The 22,362-nt window shown below is 58.6% G+C and overlaps 9 protein-coding genes across 9 annotated transcripts; 3 read left to right on the forward strand and 6 right to left on the reverse strand.

Moving 5' to 3' along the window:
- Nucleotides 1-355: 355 nt before the first annotated feature.
- Nucleotides 356-1,848, reverse strand: SPRG_14676 (hypothetical protein; the record flags this gene model as incomplete). Its single annotated transcript, XM_012354083.1, has 7 exons — nucleotides 356-736; nucleotides 795-1,124; nucleotides 1,183-1,287; nucleotides 1,337-1,577; nucleotides 1,630-1,637; nucleotides 1,684-1,708; nucleotides 1,757-1,848. The coding sequence occupies 7 exons, from the start codon at nucleotides 1,846-1,848 to the stop codon at nucleotides 356-358; spliced, it is 1,182 nt and encodes a 393-aa protein (XP_012209473.1).
- A 1,034-nt stretch (nucleotides 1,849-2,882) lies between these two features.
- SPRG_14677 (hypothetical protein) lies at nucleotides 2,883-5,196 on the reverse strand (the record flags this gene model as incomplete). The annotated part of the gene is made up of 10 exons (XM_012354084.1): nucleotides 2,883-3,281; nucleotides 3,323-3,446; nucleotides 3,494-3,670; nucleotides 3,716-4,084; nucleotides 4,133-4,495; nucleotides 4,541-4,645; nucleotides 4,695-4,938; nucleotides 4,990-4,997; nucleotides 5,048-5,072; nucleotides 5,117-5,196. 10 exons carry the CDS (start codon nucleotides 5,194-5,196, stop codon nucleotides 2,983-2,985), a joined length of 1,794 nt encoding a protein of 597 aa, XP_012209474.1. The 3' UTR covers nucleotides 2,883-2,982.
- Nucleotides 5,197-7,432: 2,236 nt separating this feature from the next.
- On the reverse strand, nucleotides 7,433-8,599 carry SPRG_14678 (hypothetical protein; the record flags this gene model as incomplete). The annotated part of the gene is made up of 5 exons (XM_012354085.1): nucleotides 8,465-8,599; nucleotides 8,383-8,407; nucleotides 8,096-8,335; nucleotides 7,938-8,045; nucleotides 7,433-7,891 (listed from the first exon to the last, which is right to left on the reverse strand). The coding sequence occupies exons 1-5, from the start codon at nucleotides 8,554-8,556 to the stop codon at nucleotides 7,433-7,435; spliced, it is 924 nt and encodes a 307-aa protein (XP_012209475.1). The 5' UTR covers nucleotides 8,557-8,599.
- A 641-nt stretch (nucleotides 8,600-9,240) lies between these two features.
- Nucleotides 9,241-11,124, reverse strand: SPRG_14679 (hypothetical protein; the record flags this gene model as incomplete). Its single annotated transcript, XM_012354086.1, has 7 exons — nucleotides 9,241-9,636; nucleotides 9,690-9,878; nucleotides 9,929-10,177; nucleotides 10,234-10,518; nucleotides 10,565-10,921; nucleotides 10,973-10,997; nucleotides 11,060-11,124. 7 exons carry the CDS (start codon nucleotides 11,122-11,124, stop codon nucleotides 9,241-9,243), a joined length of 1,566 nt encoding a protein of 521 aa, XP_012209476.1.
- A 1,702-nt stretch (nucleotides 11,125-12,826) lies between these two features.
- On the reverse strand, nucleotides 12,827-14,757 carry SPRG_14680 (hypothetical protein; the record flags this gene model as incomplete). Its single annotated transcript, XM_012354087.1, has 7 exons — nucleotides 12,827-13,216; nucleotides 13,266-13,451; nucleotides 13,498-14,121; nucleotides 14,177-14,278; nucleotides 14,323-14,553; nucleotides 14,602-14,626; nucleotides 14,690-14,757. 7 exons carry the CDS (start codon nucleotides 14,755-14,757, stop codon nucleotides 12,827-12,829), a joined length of 1,626 nt encoding a protein of 541 aa, XP_012209477.1.
- A 1,703-nt stretch (nucleotides 14,758-16,460) lies between these two features.
- Nucleotides 16,461-19,554, forward strand: SPRG_14681 (hypothetical protein; the record flags this gene model as incomplete). The annotated part of the gene is made up of 15 exons (XM_012354088.1): nucleotides 16,461-16,536; nucleotides 16,672-17,221; nucleotides 17,267-17,327; nucleotides 17,383-17,546; nucleotides 17,594-17,940; nucleotides 17,985-18,088; nucleotides 18,138-18,228; nucleotides 18,283-18,393; nucleotides 18,456-18,539; nucleotides 18,600-18,753; nucleotides 18,800-18,895; nucleotides 18,952-19,067; nucleotides 19,117-19,266; nucleotides 19,314-19,379; nucleotides 19,432-19,554. The coding sequence occupies exons 1-15, from the start codon at nucleotides 16,489-16,491 to the stop codon at nucleotides 19,552-19,554; spliced, it is 2,265 nt and encodes a 754-aa protein (XP_012209478.1). The 5' UTR covers nucleotides 16,461-16,488.
- A 139-nt stretch (nucleotides 19,555-19,693) lies between these two features.
- SPRG_14682 (hypothetical protein) lies at nucleotides 19,694-20,293 on the reverse strand. The gene has a single exon (XM_012354089.1). It carries the CDS (start codon nucleotides 20,276-20,278, stop codon nucleotides 19,730-19,732), a length of 549 nt encoding a protein of 182 aa, XP_012209479.1. The 5' UTR covers nucleotides 20,279-20,293; the 3' UTR covers nucleotides 19,694-19,729.
- A 985-nt stretch (nucleotides 20,294-21,278) lies between these two features.
- On the forward strand, nucleotides 21,279-21,521 carry SPRG_14683 (hypothetical protein; the record flags this gene model as incomplete). The annotated part of the gene is made up of 2 exons (XM_012354090.1): nucleotides 21,279-21,320; nucleotides 21,345-21,521. The coding sequence occupies 2 exons, from the start codon at nucleotides 21,279-21,281 to the stop codon at nucleotides 21,519-21,521; spliced, it is 219 nt and encodes a 72-aa protein (XP_012209480.1).
- A 375-nt stretch (nucleotides 21,522-21,896) lies between these two features.
- On the forward strand, nucleotides 21,897-22,354 carry SPRG_14684 (hypothetical protein; the record flags this gene model as incomplete). The annotated part of the gene is made up of 2 exons (XM_012354091.1): nucleotides 21,897-21,915; nucleotides 21,960-22,354. Coding segments are annotated over 2 exons (414 nt in total), but the record flags the coding sequence as incomplete, so codon positions are not given.
- Between the last annotated feature and the right edge of the window lie 8 nt (nucleotides 22,355-22,362).

A 22,362-nucleotide genomic window follows, 5' to 3' on the forward strand; every position in this document is an offset into this window, starting at 1 on the left:
CGAGTACGACGCCTGTCCCACCCATCGTGGATTCGCCGTTCGGGAACGTGCGCAGAAGGCGCGGCGCATTGTCGAGCAGAAAGACCGAGGGGGCACTCGCATACAGTTGCCAGTTGGACGTCACCTGATATATAAGAGTGGAGCGTTGCTGCATATCGGTGCTTATTCACTCGTACGTGTAACGTCCTGCCACGATGCTCCAAGCGGCAGGCGTAGAGCCACGTCGCCCAGCGCGTGGCTTCCCACAGCGAGAACGTAGCGCCCGATGCGAGCTCGATGCTGGAGGCGTCTGAATCGAACATCCAATGGCCCGAGAGGGCCGACTCGTTCGAACGCAGCGGTCCCCACGGCGAACTCAGAGCACTCTACACCCATGAGTTCCATTACAAAAATTTTGGAGGCTTACCAAGGAGACTTCACGGAAATGGGCCACGACCGAGCGGTACCCGAACCGGCCTTCAATGCCAATCTGCGCTTGCACAGCCGCGTCCATCGCCGGGTGCTTTTGACGCACGAGCGACGCGAGAAGCGGCAGCGTCGTGTCGAAGGCGCGCGTCAGAAAATCATTGGCGAGCGCGTGCAGTAGCTGGACACCGTCGCTGTAGGCTTGACGCAGCGTCGCCTTGGCGAGCACGCACGCCTCGTGCGTCATAATAAAGGCGCGGAGCTGCATCACGTGCGCTGGCTCAAGCAAGTGCGCTAAGAGCGCGGTCGCCATCTCGTGCTCGTCCGAGACCTATCCATACATAATGCACTCGAACGCTCCGACCCAACACATTGCCAACGGTTCGAACCGGTGTGCCATTCCACCGCGCCACGCAAGCGAATGGAGCACGCGGCGACGCGTCACAGAGCAGGTGGCCGACCAGAGCAGCCTCGGCCGTCGCGTTCGACGGCTCGATCGTATCCAAAAAATAGCTCACGAGTCCGAGGTCGCTGGCCATGGTGCGGATCGGCACCGGCACCAACGACGACGACGACGGCAATGACGATGGTGCTACGGGGGGGGCGCCACCCCCGCGGTTACGGTATGTAGCCACCGTGAAGCCGGGCGACGTGACTTTGGCGATAAGATGCCAGGCCACGCTGCCGCTTGCTACCGAGACGACTTCAAACAAGAAGCCCTGTATCCGATGGATACAAGCGTCAACAAGGGACCGTGGAGAGAAATCAAGAAGGTACCGTGGCGGCGTGGAGGCGGTCTCGGACGCTTTGGCTGCGGCCACTCTTCCACCCGTACGTCCAGCCATCGACCAAGCTATGGTTGAACGAGCTCCCGAGCACGTTCTATCGTATGCATCGGAGACGGTTCGCCTCAAGTCCATAGGTGTACTACATTCTCGAGAACTTCTTCCTGGCCACGGTACCACGTGGCGCCGTTGTCGTCGTCGCCTTCGCGGCCATCCTGGGGCGGCAATGTCGCGCCCAGCGCCCAGCTCTCGTGGTCGGTAGGTGCAATCTTGAGCAGCGACGCATACGTCCTCGGCGTCGGCGTCGGCGCAAGCGTCGTGAGCAGCTGCAGTGGCATGCCACAGTACCGGTTGGCGACGTGGCACGGGCAGCAATGCGGAAAGCACCTAGAGCATAGTATCCGCGCTAGGGGCATGTTATGGCGACAGGCGCGCGTACCGCATGACCTACGTAGCGTCCATGAGCTGGAGCGTCCTGCAGCGGCCAGCGTACCTTGACCTTGCGCGCCCGCTGGTACCTAGCCATGGCGCATGAGGCGAGTGCTAGACGAGAGCGAGCATGCTACCGCGTGTACTGCGCCTGGAAGATGGTCTCGTGGCTGCAAAAGTTGACGTGGAAGACGCTCGACGCGACGCCCGGCGCGAGCTCGACCGACATGCCTTCTTTTGTGTTAAAAAAACATGAAAAATGTAGGCCCCCCACGGGTGCAATTCAAAACCACTTGATTACGAGACCACCACGCGACAGGATGAGGGCCCTGGCCCTGGTCCCTCAAAAGGTTCCGGCCATAGAGTGAGGTCCAAAAACGTGTTGTAAAAGAGAGGGCTGGCAACACCAAGCGGGTCGGTCTACTACTATAGTATAAGATATAGAACTATCGCAATTGGGTGGCCTCGACTGCGCCACGTTAAGCAGAGAAGGCGAACAGACACGATCCGTCGAATCCAGGCTTGGATGGAAACGACGACGTCATCGAGGGAAACGTCGACAGTCATCGCTCGGCTAGAGCAAAACGTCGATGAGTCCTTGTGAATGTCGCCGCCTCCATGCTGTCTTTACTACGTCTGTCGGACGTCCAAGTGACACAAGCAACGACAACATCGAGGGTTGTACTCTGGTGAGAGAGGGCAGAGAGTAAATGTCGACTCGTCGTCTACCTAGCGCCATTGCAAGGCGGCGCACGATGCGGCTAGGGACGCTGGCGCAGTAGTGTCGAGTCGCGTGCCCGAATCCGCAGTGAGGCAACTAGAGACCCGTTCGAGATACCGACTTGGATCGCCCACCTCTAGGAACGCAACCAGCGCCGCGCAGAACCCGTTGATCCCGGCTCTGTGTCGTGCTCCGAACCGCATTTCGGTAACCGGTTCGTCAAGGACGCTGTGCCACGAGCCTCTTAACAACAACCGGCGTATTTGTTTGTCTCGTATGTTTGCTCCCGCCGATGCTCCAAAACCCACCTGGGCGTAGCCGGCGGTGGTCCTAGCCTCCAGAGTCCTCTCTGGGCGGTTCCAAGCAAGGACACACGTCTCTCTTGGTTTGCAGATACGGGCGGACCTCTGCCTCTGACCTCACCACCGCGCCACTAATAACGTAACCAACGAGTTGAAATTGGTTTCGATAGGTTATCTGAGGCGGCGATTTGGTCAATATAGAAAGCAAGACGATCGTCATGGCATCATTCCCCGCGTGTATAGCAACACGCGTGGACGAGGGATGATCGAGCGCCACGGTGGAGCTCGTGCTCGTAGCTACGTGCCTGCTTTGAACAAGCTGACCACTTTATCCTCGCGGCTACAGCTCGACGACACCTGGGGCCGCCCTTGCATCGTGGTAAATGAGCTCGCCGTGCATGACGTCTTCGATTTGCGCAGAGTGCCAAAGCGCCGTGCGGTCGCGGGCCGTCATGTACAATGCACTGCCATCGATCGCGGAGAGAACCACGCGCTGCGACTGCAGGCGCACCACAAGCTCGCGCTTCTCGGACACCCGCAGACAAAAGGTGACGCGGAGGCCTTCGTTGGCTGCCAGGTTGTACCGATAGCACGTCAAGTGAACGACGCCGCCGGACGTGGTCCCCACATAGTCGCCATCTACGACGGTATGAGCAACCATTCGCTTGGAGACAGACTACCCAGAGTGTGTCCGTCACTGGCCATGCTCGACTCGCCATTCGGAAGCGTCCGAAGCACGCGCGGGTGATTGTCCAAGATAAAGTGGCTCGGCGACGACGGGCACAGCTTCCACTTGGACTGCACCTACGCAGGTTGGCGTTATATTGAATGACTTGCATGCGCCAACGTACGAGCAGCTCGTGTTCGCAGTGGATGACGTGGCAAGCGGAGAGCAGTGTTGCATAATGCGCGGCGGCGGTCACGGACACAGCCAGTTGTGGCGCCAAATGACTTTTGGCCACGCACACGACCCAGTCGCCGGATATCGCACTATCTGTTGGCGTTCGCACGGGCTCGCGCGTCGCGCTCTAGTACCCACGCGCATAAGCCAACGACTTCTGAAAAAAGCGTACGAGCGCCACTTCGCGGAAATGGGCGACGAGAGCGTGGAACTTGAAGTATCCTTCGCGCTTCAAGTGGCCTTCGAGCACGTCTTCTAAGAACGGACTGTGATGGGCGATCGTCTTGGCCAAGTCGCCCGTGCACGTGGCCGCGTCCGTCTTGAAAAACGATTCGGAAATCCGGTAGAGCAGGTGAACACAGTCGTTGTAGGCAGCCGTGAGCTCGGCTTTGTCACAAACGCAGTCGCGATGGGCCATGACGACGGCTTCGTACTGCCCCATGTTGTGCGGGTGGAAGAGGTGGACGAGCCACGACGAGGCAAGCGCTCGAAGGGGCTGCAGCGCCGGCGACGAAGGCAGCTGGTCACTCACGGGCGACGTCTACAATCCCTTTGAACTCGAATGCCATCGTACAGATGAAGTGTCTACCGTGTTCAACAGTGCAGACATGTCGTCACGTGTCGGTGGACGGCCTGAAATGTGCTGAAAGAGTCGACTCGACCACTCCGACGTGGTGCATTCGATTGGCGTCAACTGCAAAAAGAGCAGGAGGATGCCCAAGTGGTTGGCCATGATTTGGGTCCGGGACGAGACATGGCGAGGCGACTCGGGGGCGATGACGTTTTTGGACGAGTGCGAAAGCAAGTGGGACGTCGACACCATCGGTGCTGACAGCGACAACGTCTCTGTTGTCGCCTTGGTCGTGTTCCGATACGTTTCGATCTTGAACCCTGGCGAGAGCACCTTGGCCACGACCCGCCACGCGCTCGATGAGACTTCAAAGATGTACACCTGCCCATAATTGTATGCATGTCGTCACCATCAAGAGCAGCGTACCTTGACGTGGTGTTGGCAGTCGCGCACGGCTTGACTGCGACCACTCGCCCAGCCATACGTCCAGCCCGCGGCGAGGTCTTGGTTGAAGACACTCGTTAAAACGTTCTAAACAGTGCAATGGGTCAACGCAATAGCAAAAGGAGTCGCGTCGTACTTGTTGCTCGAGTTTTTGACGCCCGACATACCATGACGCCCCCGCGTCACGCGTGAGACGATCGACGTCGACGGGCTCGATGACGTCATTGACAGCCCACTCGGGCTCGAGCGACGGTGCCAAATGCAGCAGTGAGACGTACGCAGCCGCTGGCTTGGGCGGATGCGGCATCTCGGTATGAACCGTGATTGGCGTCCCGCAGTACCGGTAGTAGACGTGCCGCGGACAGCAGTGGGGAAAGCACCTACCAGGACGTCACTTGGAACCTGCGCCGCCGCCATAGTTCTCGTCGTACCGGAGCACCTAGCAATGGCAGCCAGTCAACCATCCTGTTCGGCGGGGGATATATGTACCTTGACTTTGCCAGCCTTTTGGTACCTACAGCGACCCATGAGAAAGAGCAATTCGTACGCGCTGCGCACCGCGTGTACTTGGGCTGGAAGATGGTATCGTGGCTGCAGTAGCTCACGTGGAAGCGGCACGAGACCGCGCACTCGGTCATGATAGCGTCGAATTGCACAGTGTGGGTTTCGATGTTATGATCATTGACACGTTTCAGTCAAAACCGTTCCTTTAAGATATATCGAACATAACCACGAGATGTACGACCCAAAAACTTCAGCGAGCACCAAGGCCTTTTCTAGGCCCCTTCCGAGGCGGCGAGGGAAGCAAGGGCGGTACTAGTACATGGGGTGACGGTCGATGGACCACACTGGTGGTTACGATGCCACCCGCTGAGAAGTCAAAATCTGGAACATTAGAGTGCTATACTGAAAGCGAGATCACGCAATCTCGGTCGAACGGTGGGTGCGTTTCGTGTCGGAGCTCTGTGATGGATGTGGCGTCGGTCGCAAGTGCCGTGAGTCTAAAGTCACGCACCTTGGTCCCGTCCGCTCCCGTCTCGTGTCGCTCGATTGCATTCTGTTGGCCCAACACGGCACTCGAGTGGATCTGTGCTGCATTGCAGTGCAGTAGTTCCATGCACTGACGGGGCTCGTGTGGACCGTGGTCGCGATAGTCCGTCAACGCGAAGGCAACTTCAAGTTGCGTGATACTAGATAACGTAGGTGCCCCAGCGGTGACTCACTCGAGGGGTCGCCGAAATCCTTTAAAACGACGCTTGCTAGTAGCACGCTCTCGGTGGACTGTACTTGCGCCAACTTGAGACGTGCAGCAACGAACAAGCATCATCCCACTTATCATCCCATGCTCTTTGTACCTGAAAGTTGCGACATACGGCGTCACGATCGGCGGCAGCGAGACAAGGTCCTGGAGATACGCCAGCGACTGAAGCAGGGTCAGCGACTAGAGGTCGCGGTGCAGGACGATCGACAATGTAATCTTGGTGCGGCCTAAAAAACGGGACGCCTCGGGCGGGGCAAAGAAGCGGGCGGCGGCGATGCTGGCAGGGACGTCTTTCTCCAGGCGCAACGCGGTGCCCAGTGCTGGCGGACAACGATCTCGCTCAGCGGGACGCCGGCGCAGCACTGGAGTATCTAGCCTTCGTACAATTAATTTCTAGATTTTAATCGAAATACTAGTGTTGGTTTTCGGGCGGGGGGCGGACGAAGGCCAAGCATTTCTCTGCTTCGGTCACTAAGGACTCCAACGACTCCAGGTCACCCGCCGCATCCGATTTCCGGTGCAGCTACGCGTATCGATCTGGGTGCGGTAGCCCACGCAGGAAGCAACATGGTATTGGTTATATGCAACCTTGCGCGATGCTCCAAGCACAGCACTCGTCCTCTCTGTCGCGCCCAATCCACTCGGAGGCCATGCGCCACCGTGTTCTGTGCCATAGCCAAGGGAATACTATTCACCACAGCCATCGGTCATGTTTAGGACTGCGGGCAAGCAAGAAACACTGTACGACGACGAGCACGTCTAGTTCCTATTGCGCTGCGGCATTACGCTGGTACGCGCGTCAGCTCGAGATCAAAGGCGGCCGCGGGCGCGCGGGGCCACGCGTCCAGCTCCTCGACGCGACTTTCCGTTTTGAGATCAAAGAGCTCCAGAATCCTGGTGTCCGGTACGTCGGTCGCCCCGCCCAACTCAACGGTCGCCGAGACAAGAAGCACGTCCTTTTCCGTGACGTGCAGGTGCACCTTGGCCACCAAACACGCCGCACCGCCGCGCTCGTAGCCATAGAGGGTTAGGTGTATGACGCCCGACGGCGCCACGTGGCCACGGTAGTCGACAGCGATCGTCCCCAAGCACGACTCGCCGTCCGGTAAAACCCGAAGGCTGCCCAAGCGTCCGTCCAAGACGAAGCTCGATGGGACGGCGGTGAACCGTGGCGTCACGGCGCGGATCTAGTAGCATCGAGAGATGGTCAAGTGCTTCCATTTCCCGTGCACGTTGCATTGCGTACCAAGAGCGTCGGCGCGTCGAGCCGGGCATGGAAGGCCGTCGTGTTGCTCAGCCAGCGCATGTAGTGGGGTAAGGTCACGCCGGTGCGCCACGACGTGCGGACGGTCGTCGACTGCCGCTCCCACGCGCCATTCAGAACTGACGTTCCAAAGCGAAAGGACGGCCACGACGGGTGTCCCTGCGTCGCCTAGTTTGTCGCTGAGCTTGGATCATCCTCAAAATACATCTTCAAAATACGGCAATGTAAGCTTCCCGCAGTTGCGCGACAAAGCGAGGACGAAAGTCGTGCAGTGAGAAAAGCGGTGACGGCGGTGGTCCCATCTGCGTGATCGCATCGGCGACTGCACCGACCGTGGTGCCAAACGTGCTCACGACGCGGTCGATGGTCGGCAGCAGCACGTGCTCGAAAAGCGGGTCAAGATCGCTTGCGACTCGGGCTTGGCGAGCACTGCCGCGGCGTGCGTAAGGAGGCACGCGTTGAACTCGGCGACAAACTCGCGGCCGCACAGCGCCAATGCGATCGCGACGCAGATCTGATCGTGCCACGACCCGTCGCTGCATGCGGCCAGCGGCCCAAGCGTGGGGCACGCAGCCCCCATGGCGTGGTGAAGCCAGGCCACGCTCGCGGCCGGCGCCATGTCCACGCGGAAGGTTCGGATGTACGACAGCAAAACGTCGTACGACGAGGCCGACAGCTCGGACGACGTCTCGCCCGCCCGCTTGCGCTTGTTGTACTCGCCGCGGTACGACACGATGGTAAACGGTGTCGACGTCGCCGTGCTCACGACGCGCCACACGTCGGGCGCCACGGGCGTGAGCACGATCGCCTACGTAGTGGGGCTTTTGTGTCGTTGGAGAAAAGCACGGACCTACGCGGAAGACATGGGCGAGGTCGCGCTGGGCCTTGCTGCGCCCGCTCTTCCAGCTGTACTGCCACCCGTTGAGCTCCTTTTCATCGAAGCGGAACGCGTTGGGGATGATCTAGACATTATTGTCATTCAGGATTGGTCGTATGGATACGGTTGGCGCACCTCGTCGCGGACCGCGCTCACGAGCGAGCCGCGCGGGTTGGACGGCACACGGAGCTCGCGCTGGACGAGGCTGGCGTCGACGACGGTCCCGGCCGGGTAGGGGTCCTCGTCGCTAAGCGAGAAGAGCCCAAACACGTGCAGGGGAGATGGCGTGTGGTGCGCGGTCCGAAGGTAGAGCGACGCGCCGCAGTTGCGGTAGTGCACGTGGCCCGGACAGCAGTGCGGAAAGCAGCGCAGTATCTACGCACGCTCGGTCAGGTATAGTGTCCACGGCAAAGTCGCTGAACCTTTTGGCCTTGGGTTTTCTGGCACCTACAAGCCAACAACATGATGTGACGCTATCGGCAGCAGCTGACTCGCGTGGCGTACCGGACGTAACTCGGTCGAAAGATGGGGCTGCCGGTATGGACGCAGTCGACGAGGAAGAAGTGGCAGCCAACGCGATCGGTCGGCGCTAGCATCGTTAATGGACTCGATTCGACGAGATCGGACGACGGACGTCCGTGTAATTTGATCTGTCCGATCGCCCAGCCGGTGGACTGCACAAGCCGAATCCAACTGTGCGTGCGACACGACTCATGGTCCGGGTTTGCATTCGCGCTGCTTCTGCGAAGACGACGGTACCGGTACGCTCTCGACACATCTTTTGAGACCATCACGTGCCGCCCACACGGCGAGAGGTGTCCATTTTAGCAGGCGATGCAGGACCAGCCAAGCGGCGGCGCGACCTCTGGCAACAACGTGGGTTGGTACTGTATGCATTTTGGGACGCCGCTGTACCACACGGCTGCGTGCTTGGGTGCGGGGCAATCAAGAACAGAAAGCCGTCAAGTGAGTCAAGGTGAGGTGATTGCAAATGGAGCCAGACGGCGTCGCAATACAGTCATGTCTTTGCATGGATTTGAACAGCAGTCGATGCCAGGCATATTGTGTTTAGTAGCCTAAATCCAGATCCAGTACACGTACGTACACGACATGTCCAGCTGCCCATCTCTCGTCATTCTTGGGTGGTCGCGGGACGACACTTTATAGTCGATAAAGAGTGTGGTAAAAATGTTTCTTATTGATTAGTACACCCGCGAGTCATCACGGCAACGTCGTGCGCGCAGTGCCACTGCCGGCAAGTGCAATCTCGCAACCGAACGTCACGCTGCGCGAGTGTACGTCATGTGCAATGAAGCGACAGGCGCGAGCGGCCACTGCGCTTGGTACATTGTGACGCGCGTCGACGCGTCGGCATCGAAGAAGGCGTCGTCGACGGGCGACGGGGCATTGGCCCGGTGCACGCGCACTGTGTACAGTAATGTCTGACCATCTCGAGGCGCGATGTGGACCTCGGCGCGAAGGCACATGTTTGCATTGCGCTGCAAAAGATACAGCGCGAGCGTCACGTCTCCGTGCGGCCCCAAGTACCCAACGTAGTCGACGACGAGGTCGGCCAAGCACGACTCGCCGGTCGGAAGCACGCGCAGGCTGCGGGGGCTGGCGTCGCACACAAACTCGGAGGGCACGGTGCTGAACCGAGGCGACATGGACCGCATCTAGTCGACACCATCTAGTATGAGATACGACGCGAGCCACCTCGTTGGCCTACATGCAGCGTTGGGGTCGAGAAGCGCTGCTGGAACGACGACATGTTGTCGAGAAAGCAGAGGTAGTGTACGAGGGACGTCGAGAGCGCCCAGTGGGGCACGACGGTGGCTTCTTGTTGCCACACCCACGTGCCATCCATAGCGCTGCCGGCGCTCGGACTACGGAAGCGCGTCGGCGCCAGCGTCTGTGTCTATACAAGATCGCGTGAGGGGATAGGGTAGGGATGGGGCAACAGTGTACCAAAATGTACGACTCGCGCATCTGCGCCACAAACCGGCCAAAGAAATGGTGGTCGTTGCTCTTGGTGTTGCGTGGCAGTGTACTCGCGACCTCGACTGCCGAGACGTGGTGCTGGTCCAGCACCGCCTCCAGGATCGGAAAGAGCACTTGCTCCATGAGGCACTCGTAGTAGACGCGCTGGAGGTCGGTCTTGTCGAGGACCGCGGCGGCGTTGGCGACCAAGACGTCGTTCATGCGCTCGAAGACATCCTTGTGGTTCAGCGCGACGATCATGGCGAGGCACACGTCGTGGTGTGCAGTGCTACCATGCCCCACGACGCGACGGGCAAAGGTAGCGGCACGTGGGCGCGGAGCCACTCGAGGAGTGGCGGTGGCGTCGTTTCCAACGAGATGGACGGCAGACTCGACAAGATGGCCATCAAGTGGTCCGAACTCGTGCTGGGCGGCGCAAAGTCTTCGCTCTGGAGCTGTTCTCGCTTCTTCTTGTTGTGCTCCCCGCGATACGACACGATCGTAAACGGCGTTGACGCAACCGACGCAATGAGGACCCACTCGTTGTCGCTAGATGGGGCGGCTTCAAAGACGTATGCCTACGCAGTGTTAGTTAGTCGATATTCGCAGCACGTGTACAAGTACCCGAAGCACGTGGGGAAGGTCCCGCTGGGCCTTGCTGCGGCCGCTCTTCCATGCATAGTGCCAGCCATCGACGAGTTTTTCATCAAAGCGAAAATGCCGCACGGTGTCGAGCGACGGCAGCCGGAGGCCTTCGTAGAGCGTGCCAAATATATTGGACCGCGACCGGGTGTGGGCCTCGAAGTAGCTACTGGGGACGACTTCGTGGAGCGCAAAGACATCGTCGGTGGCGGTCGTAAACGCGAGCACGGCACGTAACGACGCGAGTTGGGACCGTGGCTGCACCGCCAGACAAATGGCCGTTCCACAGTTCCGGTAGTGGATGTGGTGGGGGCAGCAGTGCGGGAAGCAGCGCAGAATCTACGATATTGCGTAAGTACCCGTTTGCCTGTACTACGGCATGTCGTGAACCTTTTGGCCTTGGGATTTCTGGCATCTAATAGTCCAAGTGCAATGTGAGGTGCAATCTCAATAACGTCGTGTGGGATGGCCGCGTACCGCACATACGTGGGCTGGAAGAGCGCGCCGTGGGTGCACTCGGGAAGGTAAAACGCGCAGGACATGCCCAATTCGGAAATAGTACGAGTGCCAACTTGACCACGCGCGGATGACGCGCCGCCCGGATGTCATTACTACATCGGAAAATGCTTTTTCCAGCACGTGTGTGGAACCTACACCGTCTCCGCACACAAGAACTTATTTGTGCAGTAGGAAATGATGGGCTCACATGCATGTTGCCACGCCGTCGTTGATTGGTTCATGACGTGAACAATTACAACGTGGTCGACGACGCGCCAAATGGTAGCGGTCATGTAATGACTCAGCGGGCTCCCGCCTCTATAAATGGGTCCGCCCTATACAGGCTGGACGACGCAGGGCGCGTCGGCAATGGCCCTATTTGTGACCGACCGGCCCCAAGTGTGTCCCGCGCCATCCCAGCACCATGGTGGCGCTCGCACGTTTCTTAAGCCGCCGTTGGTGCTTCAGGAGCTCTGTAAACGCATCAAGTTTCTGAGCAGTGTAGTAGTACGACGCCAGCTGGTCTCGCATAACATCGAGATCACCCCTGGATAGTGATGCGGGAAAATAGCAGAGATTCGTGCGTTGGCACGTCGTGTGCCACCGATCAACGACTGGCCGAGAAGGGTTCGCGAAATGCGAGCAACATGAGGTAGCGACCTCTGCAGATGCTCCGACAACATGTGTTTGCCGTGGAAGTCTCTTCCAGGCGTGCAGTAGCTACTAAAAGAAGCCGTCGTTTGGTCGCATGCAACGTCGCCGGTGACTGTTGGCAGCACGTCCCAATGTGTTCTGGCGCAGTGCCACATACCGGTAGACTGTAGTCATTACTGTAGAGCGACGTATCCATGAATGACGTATTTTTCAAAAGGTAACTGCATTTGGCCCATTTGTTGCTAAAGTTACGACATCGACGTGCTTTTTAGAAAAGCCACTACCAGAGCATACTTTGTTCAAGATATTCCGCCTCGTGCCGCCAGATAAGCTTCGTAACTTTTTTTAATTGGCCAAATGTAGTAACTATTTGAAAAAACTCTCGATGTCTGTGTTGGGATCACGACGATCTCTTGTTCGTTGTTATTGTTCGCGCTCAAGCGATGGGTATCACCTAGTGTAATTTATGTCCTCGGTATCACGCTCTGCACTGGACACAGAAGAAGATCGGACCTCTACCGTCCACAGCCCTCTGAATCGCGGCAGTAACCATCGTGTGGTCGGGCTACATACCACGCGTATGTGAGCAACGAAGGATAATCAATTGCTGCGACCAAATGCGGATCGAACGGAGCACGAAGGGGTGTCTTTCGAACGATGTCGTCTCTCGAAGTAAGAAGGATTGACGGCGATGGGTTTTCTCTGCATGGGTGGTGGGTTGCCGTACGGATAATCAGGTGTCGTATCGGGATGGCACCAGAGACTGCCACGTGGTCGTTTGCGTGTCAAAATGTTGGCGCCGTTTTTGAGTCGAGTCTTGCAGGCTTACTGTATACGAGTAGGATGCACGTGTAGTAAATTGACTATTAGAACACTGGCGCATAGACGAGCAGCACGACACATTCTTGAAGCAGGTGTCGGCGCTTGCTACAAACCACACAACATATCGACGCGCGATCAGCGGCCAGTGCCGAACACGGGTTGATTGGAACCCTGCGATGCTACTGCAAGCAACAACACCATCTGTGTCGGTCTGTACCAACTTCCATCTGCGATGACCCACCCCGTTCGTTACAAGGCACTCGACGTTGTTTATGTAATATCCTCAGCCACACGACTGTAGGTGGAGAGGAAATGGCCATGGGGTTCGCTGGCCCCCAGCGCAGAAACACGCTGCGACGCACGCACGTCCAAGAGGCCAGCGTCATCGAGGCATGTCCGCTCGAGCTGCACGCGATACACCAGCGTGTGCGCGCCACTTGGCCAGACGCGGACGGTCGCGAGAACGCACGCGGATCGGCTTCGTTCATAGAGGAAGAGCCGTAGTTGGAGCTCCTCGCCAGCGACGAGGCAGCCAACATAGTCGACGGCGACGTGGCCCATGCACGACTCGCCCGACGGCAATACCCGCAGGCTGCGAATGTCGCCATCGAGCACGAGTTCGCACGGCACGGTGGAAAAAGCTGTCGACGTCGCTCGGATCTAGATCTGATATGAGCTCGATCGACATCCAAATCGAAGAAGTACGTACTTGAAGCGTGTGTCCGACAAGTCGCTGGGTAAACGATCGCGCGATCGCGAGGTACCGAAGGTAGTGCGGTAGCGTCCATGGCAAGGCCTGCAGCGCCGACGTGTCGTCCGAGGACCAGGTCCACGTCCCGTCCATTGGCGATGGCCCCATTGGTGTTAGCTCGAGGCGCACGAGTGTCGACTGCGTCTAGCAGCATGCTTGAAGGGCTGGTAAATAATGGACATGTGGCTACCGTGATGTACGCTTCGCGGAGCTGCGCGACAAAGCGCGGGGTGAAACTGTCGTACCCGTCGCCGTCGGCATCGATGGTGATGTCCGAGATCGAGACACCGCACGACGCCTGGAGCTCGGACTCGAGGTATGGCACAAGCACGCGATGCAAGAGGGCATCCAAGACCCGGTTGAGAGCGGCCTTGTTGAGCACCGCATCGGCGTGCGCCAAGAGGTAGCTATTGACGCGCGCGAGAAAGTGCGGGTGGGCGAGGGCAATCGCAGCCACCACGCTACTCGTGACATAGTCGGGAACGGAAAACGCCGGGCGAATGGCGGCAGCTGGCAGCAGCGGGAGCGCGTGGAGCCCATGCATGGCCAAAAGGCGCGCTTCGATGCTGAGTAGCAGGTCCCGTGGCGCGGAATCGAGCCGGTAGTCGCCGAGAAACCGGACAAGCCGACCAAGCGAGGACACATCGCTGTTCGGCAATGTTGACGCCAGCCGCTGGAGGCGCCGCGGGACGCTCTGTGCGTGCTTCTTCTTCTTGTTGTGCTCGCCACGGTACGACACGATCGTAAACGGTGTCGAGATGGCGACCGCGACGACCGTCCACCGGTGTGCATCGACGGGGTGGAGCACCACCGCCTACGAGTCGTCGTCGATACAATTGTACTCGACCACCTTTCGAGCGCGCGCATACCCAGAGAACGTGGAGAAGGTCGCGCTGGGCCTTGCTGCGGCCACTCTTCCAGCCATAGTGCCAGCCATCGGCTTGCTTTTCATCAAACTCAAAGTGACCGTTCTAGAAGCGCGCGTGCGATAGCCTGCGATGGTCACACCGAGTACCTCGTCGAGGCGCGTGCCTTCGAGGTGTGTCGCGAGCGGGCTCTCGCGCGATCGAATCGTCACGTCGTCGATGGAGATGACGTCGCCGACGCGCACGTTAGTCTCGGTGGCGAGGCCAAAGGCAGCGAACGCGCGCGCCTCGATGGACGACGCGATGGCCAAGCGCACGGCCGAGCCGCAGTTGCGATAGTGGACATGGCGAGGACAGCAGTGCGGAAAGCAGCGCAGAATCTACAGCGGTGGGTGAGGCTTCTTCGTTGACGCCTCATGTGGCGGCACCTTGTGCCCGCTGGACTTTTGACATCTGTGAATGTGCAGAGGAGACCGTGGTTGCGTGAGAACATGAGTAGAAGAAGGGTGTACGCACCGAACGTAGCTGCTCGCAAAGAGGTCGTCGTGACCGCAATATGGCAGGTAGAAGGTCGCCAATGGCATGCTAGTTGGAGGCGATGCCGCAAACGCAAGTGGAAGTACTGGTGCACGTCCCGAGGAATAAAATTGTGTGGGACCGATGACTGACGAGGTCGTCTCATCCAATGTATAGTGCGGTCACAATATAAATCGGCGACGTGTGACACGCAAAAAGGCAATTTGGCCCTGATTTGAACCCAGTTGGTTCTGCTTCTTCAGCTTTGCCCGCGACGACTGTTGCTACCGCACACGGATCTGACACCCCAGCCTTGCCTCTGCTGCCAGACAGCAGCGCAAGGCCACGCACCGCCATAAAGCACAACCGACAATGGCTGCTGATCTGAAGTAGCTGGCCATTGTTGCCCTATCTTTCCGGCGGCTGGACCCCTACAACAACCGTTCATTCGCCAAGGTTCCTCCCGCAGCTGCCAACCACTACACGGTCAACCATTAAAAGTGCACGTCCGTGCTCGCACACTCTACAAAGCAGCGCGCTCAGAGCTGTACCACGCTCACCCACAAAGCTACGTGGCGTCGCCACAGTACTCGGCGGGTCAGCGGTGCTCTTGAGCGATTCGAGCCGACACTTGCGACGACGAATGGATGTGACGCTGCTGTGCCACCGCGACAGATATGCGTGCTTTGCTTTGCTGTGGTCAGACGCCTCGGCTACCGCCTCCAAAAAGAGAGTTGGCCAGCCGTTCGTTTTCCTAGCCGACTACGTTGCCGTGTTGTCCTTCTCGTCCATCCGAGTCACGGGAATCCCTCAGATCGCGGTGCCGGCATGTACGGTCCAACCGTGGGTCTGCAGTTGTCGTCACGACGGCCCATCAATATCGGTCGGTGTCATCTCCACGGCCACAATCACGTACGACGGACAGCCCTCGAAGATCCCACGCCGCCTATCAACTCGTGTCGGCACCTCGTCACACGCCATTATTCTAGACATCGAGTAGTACCTTGCAGCGCGGTACCAATGAGTCATGGGCTATGAGTCATGGGCGATGTCCTCGCAGCTGTGCGGGTCGTGTCCACCCCAGCAGGTGGGCGACTCGATGCCATGCGTCTCACGCCACGTATTAATACGCGCAACAACATTTCGTTATCTTTTGGACTAGACGAGTTGCAGGATTGAGGCGACAGCCAATCCACTTGGAGCATGCTCCAGAGAAGAGGGTCTGAAATACGAACCGGAGGGCACAGAAGGCATCATCATGGCTGTCTATCACTCCCGACGCCACGCGTGATGATGCTGCTCCAGAGTGCCCTTGGTACAGCGTGTACCCAAATCGGTTTGTTCATGGAAGGACCGGGATCTACAGTATTGAAGCCTCCAGTTGGCAGAACACTTTACAACGTCTCCACGTCGACGGCAGCAAGTTGGTCCACAGCGATGCGATCGTGGTGCAAAATGTCGCAGCAAGGTCCGTGGGCCCAACGACAATTTTATATTTTCGGCCACGATACGACGATATACTAATAGTACTGCCGAGCACGGCATATTGGTACCCTTTTCCCTTGGTCTATTGCAGCTTTAGGTCTCTCGAGACGCGACTTGACGAGGCCAGGAGCTACTTCACACACAAGCTGACTCCATTGTGCATGTCGGATTGGCTCAAAAGAAAATGTCTCCACCAATCCACACCATTTGAAATGTGGCATTTTAGCGAATCAAAACTGTTTCTTGCCAACGTTTTGACCAATCAACGCGCTACCAACGGCGCATATCTTCTTTGTCCGTCGACCGCACACGCGATGGCGACCTACAACATTGCGCGCTCCCTCCAGGGCCATGGCGGCGCGGTACGTCCATCCTCCGCCCATGGACGTGGGTCATGGCGACCCAGATGACCTGGTTCCTATGGACCAGGAGCTCCATGAGCCCATGTCGGGCGCTGCGTCTGGATAGGAAGGATGACCATATTGCATGCTGCGTAGATCCGCGCGATCTGCCAGGTCGACGACGTGCTCGTGACAGGCTCCATGGACGCGGCCGCGTACGTCTGGTCGTCTACCTCGTCGATCGAGCAGTCAATCTTTGACCACAACCACTGGGTGACGGCGCTTACGACGCTTCCATCGACGCATGCCACGCGCCTCGGCGGCCACGGCTTTGTCTCGGGCAGCATGGACACCAACATTCGCGTCTACCTCAAGTCGGCCGGCAGCGGGTTTTCGTGCGCGATCGTGCTCAAGGGCCATACGAGCGGGGTCATCTCCCTGGCGTGGCTCGCGTCCGAGGTGCTTCTCTCGGGCAGTTGGGATGGCACCTGTCGCGGCTGGGACCTCGCGACGCAGACATGCACGTTCGTCTTGCCCAACCACGAGAACGGCGTGTGCGTCCTTGGCCTCGAGAACGGTTCGATCGTCACGGGCTCGACGGGCCGCCAAGAGGGCAACCAAGTCGTCGACGCGCTTCTCCGCGTGTGGCAGCCGTCCGCGTCCGGCAGCGACTACACGCTCGCATCGACGCTCAAGGACCATCAAGGTACATCGATGCATTGTAAATGCAGGTGCGCATGCGTACACGTAGGTCCTATTCGCCAGCTTGTCCCTGTCCCCGACATTGGCTTTGCCTCGTGCTCCAACGACGGGTACGTTCCAGCATGGCTCGTCTTTCTGTTTCATAGAAATCTCTCTTTTTCGTAGGAGCGTCAAGCTGTGGACGTTCGGCGGCGACGTCGTCATGAGCTGCAGCCACCCGCTTAACCACGAAGGCAAGCCAGGGTTTGTGCTTGGACTGGCGTACCTTGCGCAGAGCCGCCAGCTCGTCTCGGCGAGCGAAGACTGCACAGCGTGCGTCTGGTCGCTCGGTACTCGACAGAGAGATGGACGGTATCGTGACACGTGGTGTGCGTAGACGGCTCGCTGCTGCAGACGATTGCGCATCCGCAAGGTCTATGGTGCGTCACAGCGCTGAGCGGCACGGACTTTGCAACCGGCGGCGACGACAAGATTGCCCGCGTCTTTAGCACGTCAGCGACCATGGAGTCGTCGGCGGCCGAGATCCTCGCCCTCCAAGAGCAAGTCGAAAATGCGGCGAAATCGCGCCAGCACGGTCCGAGCGCCGTCGAAATTGAGAAGCTGCCCGACTACTTTCAGCGCGCGTCGCGGACGGGGCCGTCGGACGGCTTTATCCAAATGTTCCGAAAGGGCACATCGGCGTGGGCATGCCAGTGGAGCGGTCCGTCACGGACGTGGCTCGATGTACTGCGTCTCTTGCGGTATCCGGGACTGAGGTCATCCTTTAGATTGGCGAGGTCACGGGCACGGGTTCGGGTGGCGTCGTCGACGGCGAGTCGTTTGATCTTGTGATTCCGGTCGAGATTGAAACACCCAACGGCCTCCAAAAGCTGTACCTGCTGGTGGTCTAGTTTGACGTCGCTGAGCGTCGACTTTTGTAGGCAAATCGGCTACAACCAAGGGCAGAACCCGTTCCAGGTCGCCCAAGCGTTTATCGACAAGCATTTCTTGCAGCAAGGCTACCTCAAGGAGGTGCGATTTCGTTTTTAAGTTCATTGTCGCGCAAACTCGTATCTGCTCGTGTAGATTGCTGATTTTATCACGGCGCAGTCGGGCAGCTACCAGGCGCCAGTGCTTGGCTCGGCCGCGCCTCCACCGACCACCCCCGCGGCTTTTGCATCGACGTTCTTTCCCGTCGTACGGTTTTAACGCGTCCTGTGTCGCTACCGAGTTGCTACAATGTGGTACATGTTGCGTAGAAGTCGTACAGCTCGTTTGACTCGACCAAGGTGGCCAAGCTGCACTCGACGGTCGTGCAGTTCAACGCAGCCGTGGCCCCGGCGGTGCGTGGCGTCATTAGTCCATTGTGCTAGAATACAGAGACTCACTCAGCACGGTTGTAGGTAGCGCTCACGGACGCCGAGCTCGAGACGCTGGCGACGTTGCTCACAACGCTGACGCAGACGTCGTACTACCACTCGAGCCAAGTCTCGAGCACGCAAGTCGACGTGGCGCTCAAGATGGTCGAGCACTGGCCTGCCGCGCACGTGTTTCCCTGTACGTCTACCCCTCTCCATTTGGGTGCTTTTACATGGCCCTATAGCGCTGGACGTCTGCCGTCTCGTGGCCCTTCATCCTATCGGCGCGAGCGTTCTCAGCCGCAAGGCGCCATGGCTCCTGGAACGGTGTCTCGCCCTTGGTACACATGACCTATCTGTCGATGGCGCTTTGTATACGATCGCCATGTCGGTGTAGGCGTTGACGCGAGTGTGGCCGTGCCCAACCCCACGCGCATGTTGGCATGGCGTGTGCTCTGCAACTACTGCGTGCACGCGTCGCTTCGGTCGGCGCTTGTGCAGTCCTCGGCGAACGTACGTGCGCAGCTGTGGAATGTCGTGCGTGGTCTGAATGTCGTGGTAGGTCGAGACGGGTCTTGTGTCGGCGTGGTCGCTTGCCAGCGGCAACAAGACGCTGGCCGTCACGCTGGCCACGCTGGGTTTGAACCTTGCCGTGGCTGTGGCAGCCAAGGAGCGCGACGCGTCGGCGGCGCTGGCCTCGGTGCTCCGCACGGTATATATTTCGTTGCCACGACAACAGGATCTCAGGCGTATGGCTAGATGGCGGCGACTGACGCCCTCGACGACGACACGTTTGGCCGCCTTCTCCTCGCCATTGCGACGCTGGTATCACGTGGACGCATGACGACGCGCGAATCTGATTGTTTTTGTGACGTAGGGCTCGGTCGCGCCGCAATTGTGGCCGTCGTTGCCGTCTGCGGGAACCTTGCGCCCCCGGGCGTCCGCCACGCCGTCGCTGCTCGCGATTCTCGACGATCTCGCGGCCGCGTCGCGCGCGTAAAGCGCCTTGGCGATCTCACTGCGTAACTACGATGCTCGTATGCATGTGTGTACTGCTGGGATCGATCCCATGCCCAAGGGATGGGAGCTCGTGGGTCCCACGGGACACAGGACGACTGTATTTTGTCATGCACGCCACGGACCACATATGATTGTATTATATGGACACGAGACAATCACTTGAAGAGGCAGTCGCCCGCGCCACCGAGCGCCTTCTGGACGACGCGACGGGCAAACGGAATGTACGACAGCGAGTACCAGATTGCGGCGAGGAACTGCAGCAACACAAAGAGGAGGACGAGGACGACCTTGGCGGCCTGGCGCATCTTGGAGAACGCCACGAGCAGCGTCAGCACAATCAAACTCAGGTACACGGTGGTCGCAATCCACCGGTGCTTTTGGAACATGGTGGCCACTTGGCGACTCGGGCCGACGAGGAAGATGGTCGAGAGCAGGCCGCAGAGCGACCCGAACGAGTACATGACGCCAAACCCGACCAAGTTGACGGTCAGCAGAAAGACGAGCGAGAAGAGCGAGCACGCGGCGCCAACGGCCAAGACAGCGCCAAACGCATACAGTCGGTTCTCGTACGACATGCTGGGGCAGCCCGCCTTGACGTTGTCGTCGATATCGTCATCCCGGGACGAACTATCAGTGGTCGTCGCCGCGGTCGTTGTGGGCAGCTCTGCGCGGGGCGTGCTCTTGGAGAAGAAGAAGCCGGCCATGAGGATGTCGGGCCGATTCCAAGAAATAGGAAATATGCAACGCTTGTCCAGTCCGCAGTGTCTTGCGACAGGCCATGACGCGAGGTGACGGCGACATTCACTCACCATCTGCTCGCAACTAACATGAGCTCTTTGGGTGCGGGCGTGTTGAGTTAGTTGTTGGACCAGCGCGGAGCCGTGCAAACGACACGGAATGCCAAGACAACTCATCGTAAAAACTCGCCGCGCCGCAATCGGCCCTCGAGTCGTCCATTCCTGCTCTCTGGCCAATCTTACGCGCTCGCGTCTGGTGTAATTGTCTTTGGCTCGAACGCAACAACCGTGTCTTCCGCTCGACACTGACGCAACTTCCTGCTGCCGCCCTCGCGATCAAGGCAGCTACATACTATCGCAATACTGCACGTCCGGCACTTGGCTCGTCGCGCTGTGGTGTCATCGCTTGACGCGTCGCTGCCCGCTCGCCAAGACGACCCTTAGTGTGCACGCTACGTGGTCCCTCGCACAGTTCCAAATCACGACCACTAACGCTCCTCGCTTGGCGCACCGGCCACGCCTCACGAGCGCATTAGCCCACCAGATCTTTCTAATTGCGTGTACCGGTAATGTAAGCTTAACTCACAGTCAGTTCAACAACAACACAGCGCTGAATTGACACCGAATTCCGAGACAACTCATCGTATCAAACAAGAGCATTATTCACGATGAGAGGGAGGTTCGAGGCACCCGCGACCCCACACGTGACGGCGAGACGGCGCACCAAGTCGTTCCGGTTTGCCTCATGTCTGGAGGCTGCAGCGATCGCAGCCCGATTGAGGCAGAGAAGCAGAGTCGCGGACTTGGTCAAAGTGCAATGTTGGTTGCGGCGTGAGCAACTGCAGTAGACGGTATTAGTGGTCCATCTCAAGGACACTGGTAGACTAGAGGACCCAGCATCGAACGCTGTGGATTTCTGCCATGCGCTCGGCATGCTCCAACGGGATCCTCCTGCCATACTATCAAGATGAACCGTCATTGCGGCTCATATCTGGGCCGCCAAGCACGTGTACTGTTCGTCGATAAGGCGTAGAATAGTTGCAGATTACGCGTTGACCATGAACAAAGGTCCTACTCGACTCTACCCGTAGGCTACCAGCTCCCAGCTCCTTTGAGTCGCGTGCAAATAGGTAAAAAATTTCAAGCCAAAATATTTGTTGCTTTAGGGATACTATTAGTACCGTATATGTGTCTTACGCGACAGCATTAGCGCGCTAGTCGACTTCCTCACCTCTCGTGTCGAGAGAATCTCTTTTGTATTGTTGCTGCCCATTCGTCTCGGCTCGCGGCGCGCAATCGAGTCCACGCTTAGTTAGTCGATCGCGATCGACTAACACACAAAGCGGTCCCTCTGCACCGTTGTATCCAGCGCCGACTTCGAAAATCGTCTAATTTGGGCTTGTCCTACTGGCTTGGACACGCTTCGAACTTCGCTTTCCGGATAACATTTTGCACTGCATCGTCTTGCTGTTTGTATGAAATGTGCTGGTAAAGAGCCGACGAGGACCCGAAGTTCGAAGCGGCACTGGTGTTTCAAGCGAGCTCCTCTTGCAGGTTGTAATCGGGCACACGCCAAGTCGCCGCCATGAAGAACACCGTCGTGAGTACGTCTACCTCAGCGTCGCCGCCTTCTCATGCTCGAACGTAGCTGTCTTCTTCAGCCTCGCGTCGCTCGCCTGCTGCGCGTTTGCGCTCATGTACCCGGCGTGGTTCCAGCAAAAGTACGCCAGCGCGAACGCGACCGTCGAGGTCTACCAAGGCTTTGGCCTCTTTGCCTTTTACTCGACGCACGCGCTCCAGACGCCGTTCTACGCGTCGGCGACGACGCTCAAGTACGTCGACTTTTGCGCGGCGAACGCGGCCGGGAAGCCGTCGCCCAACTGGATGCTCGGCAACGGCAACGCGATCGCCGAGATTGTGTGTGGCTCGGCCATGACCGCGCTGCAGTACGTCATGGGCTGTGCGACGGGCATTGCCGGCCTCGCGCTCCTCGGCGCGATCGCTGCCACGTACAACCCGTCGACGGGCCTCGCCGAGCGCACGGTCTCGGG

Source organism: Saprolegnia parasitica (genome assembly GCF_000151545.1).
Source record: "Saprolegnia parasitica CBS 223.65 unplaced genomic scaffold supercont2.145, whole genome shotgun sequence".
NCBI classification, from domain to species: Eukaryota; Oomycota; class Saprolegniomycetes; order Saprolegniales; family Saprolegniaceae; genus Saprolegnia; species Saprolegnia parasitica.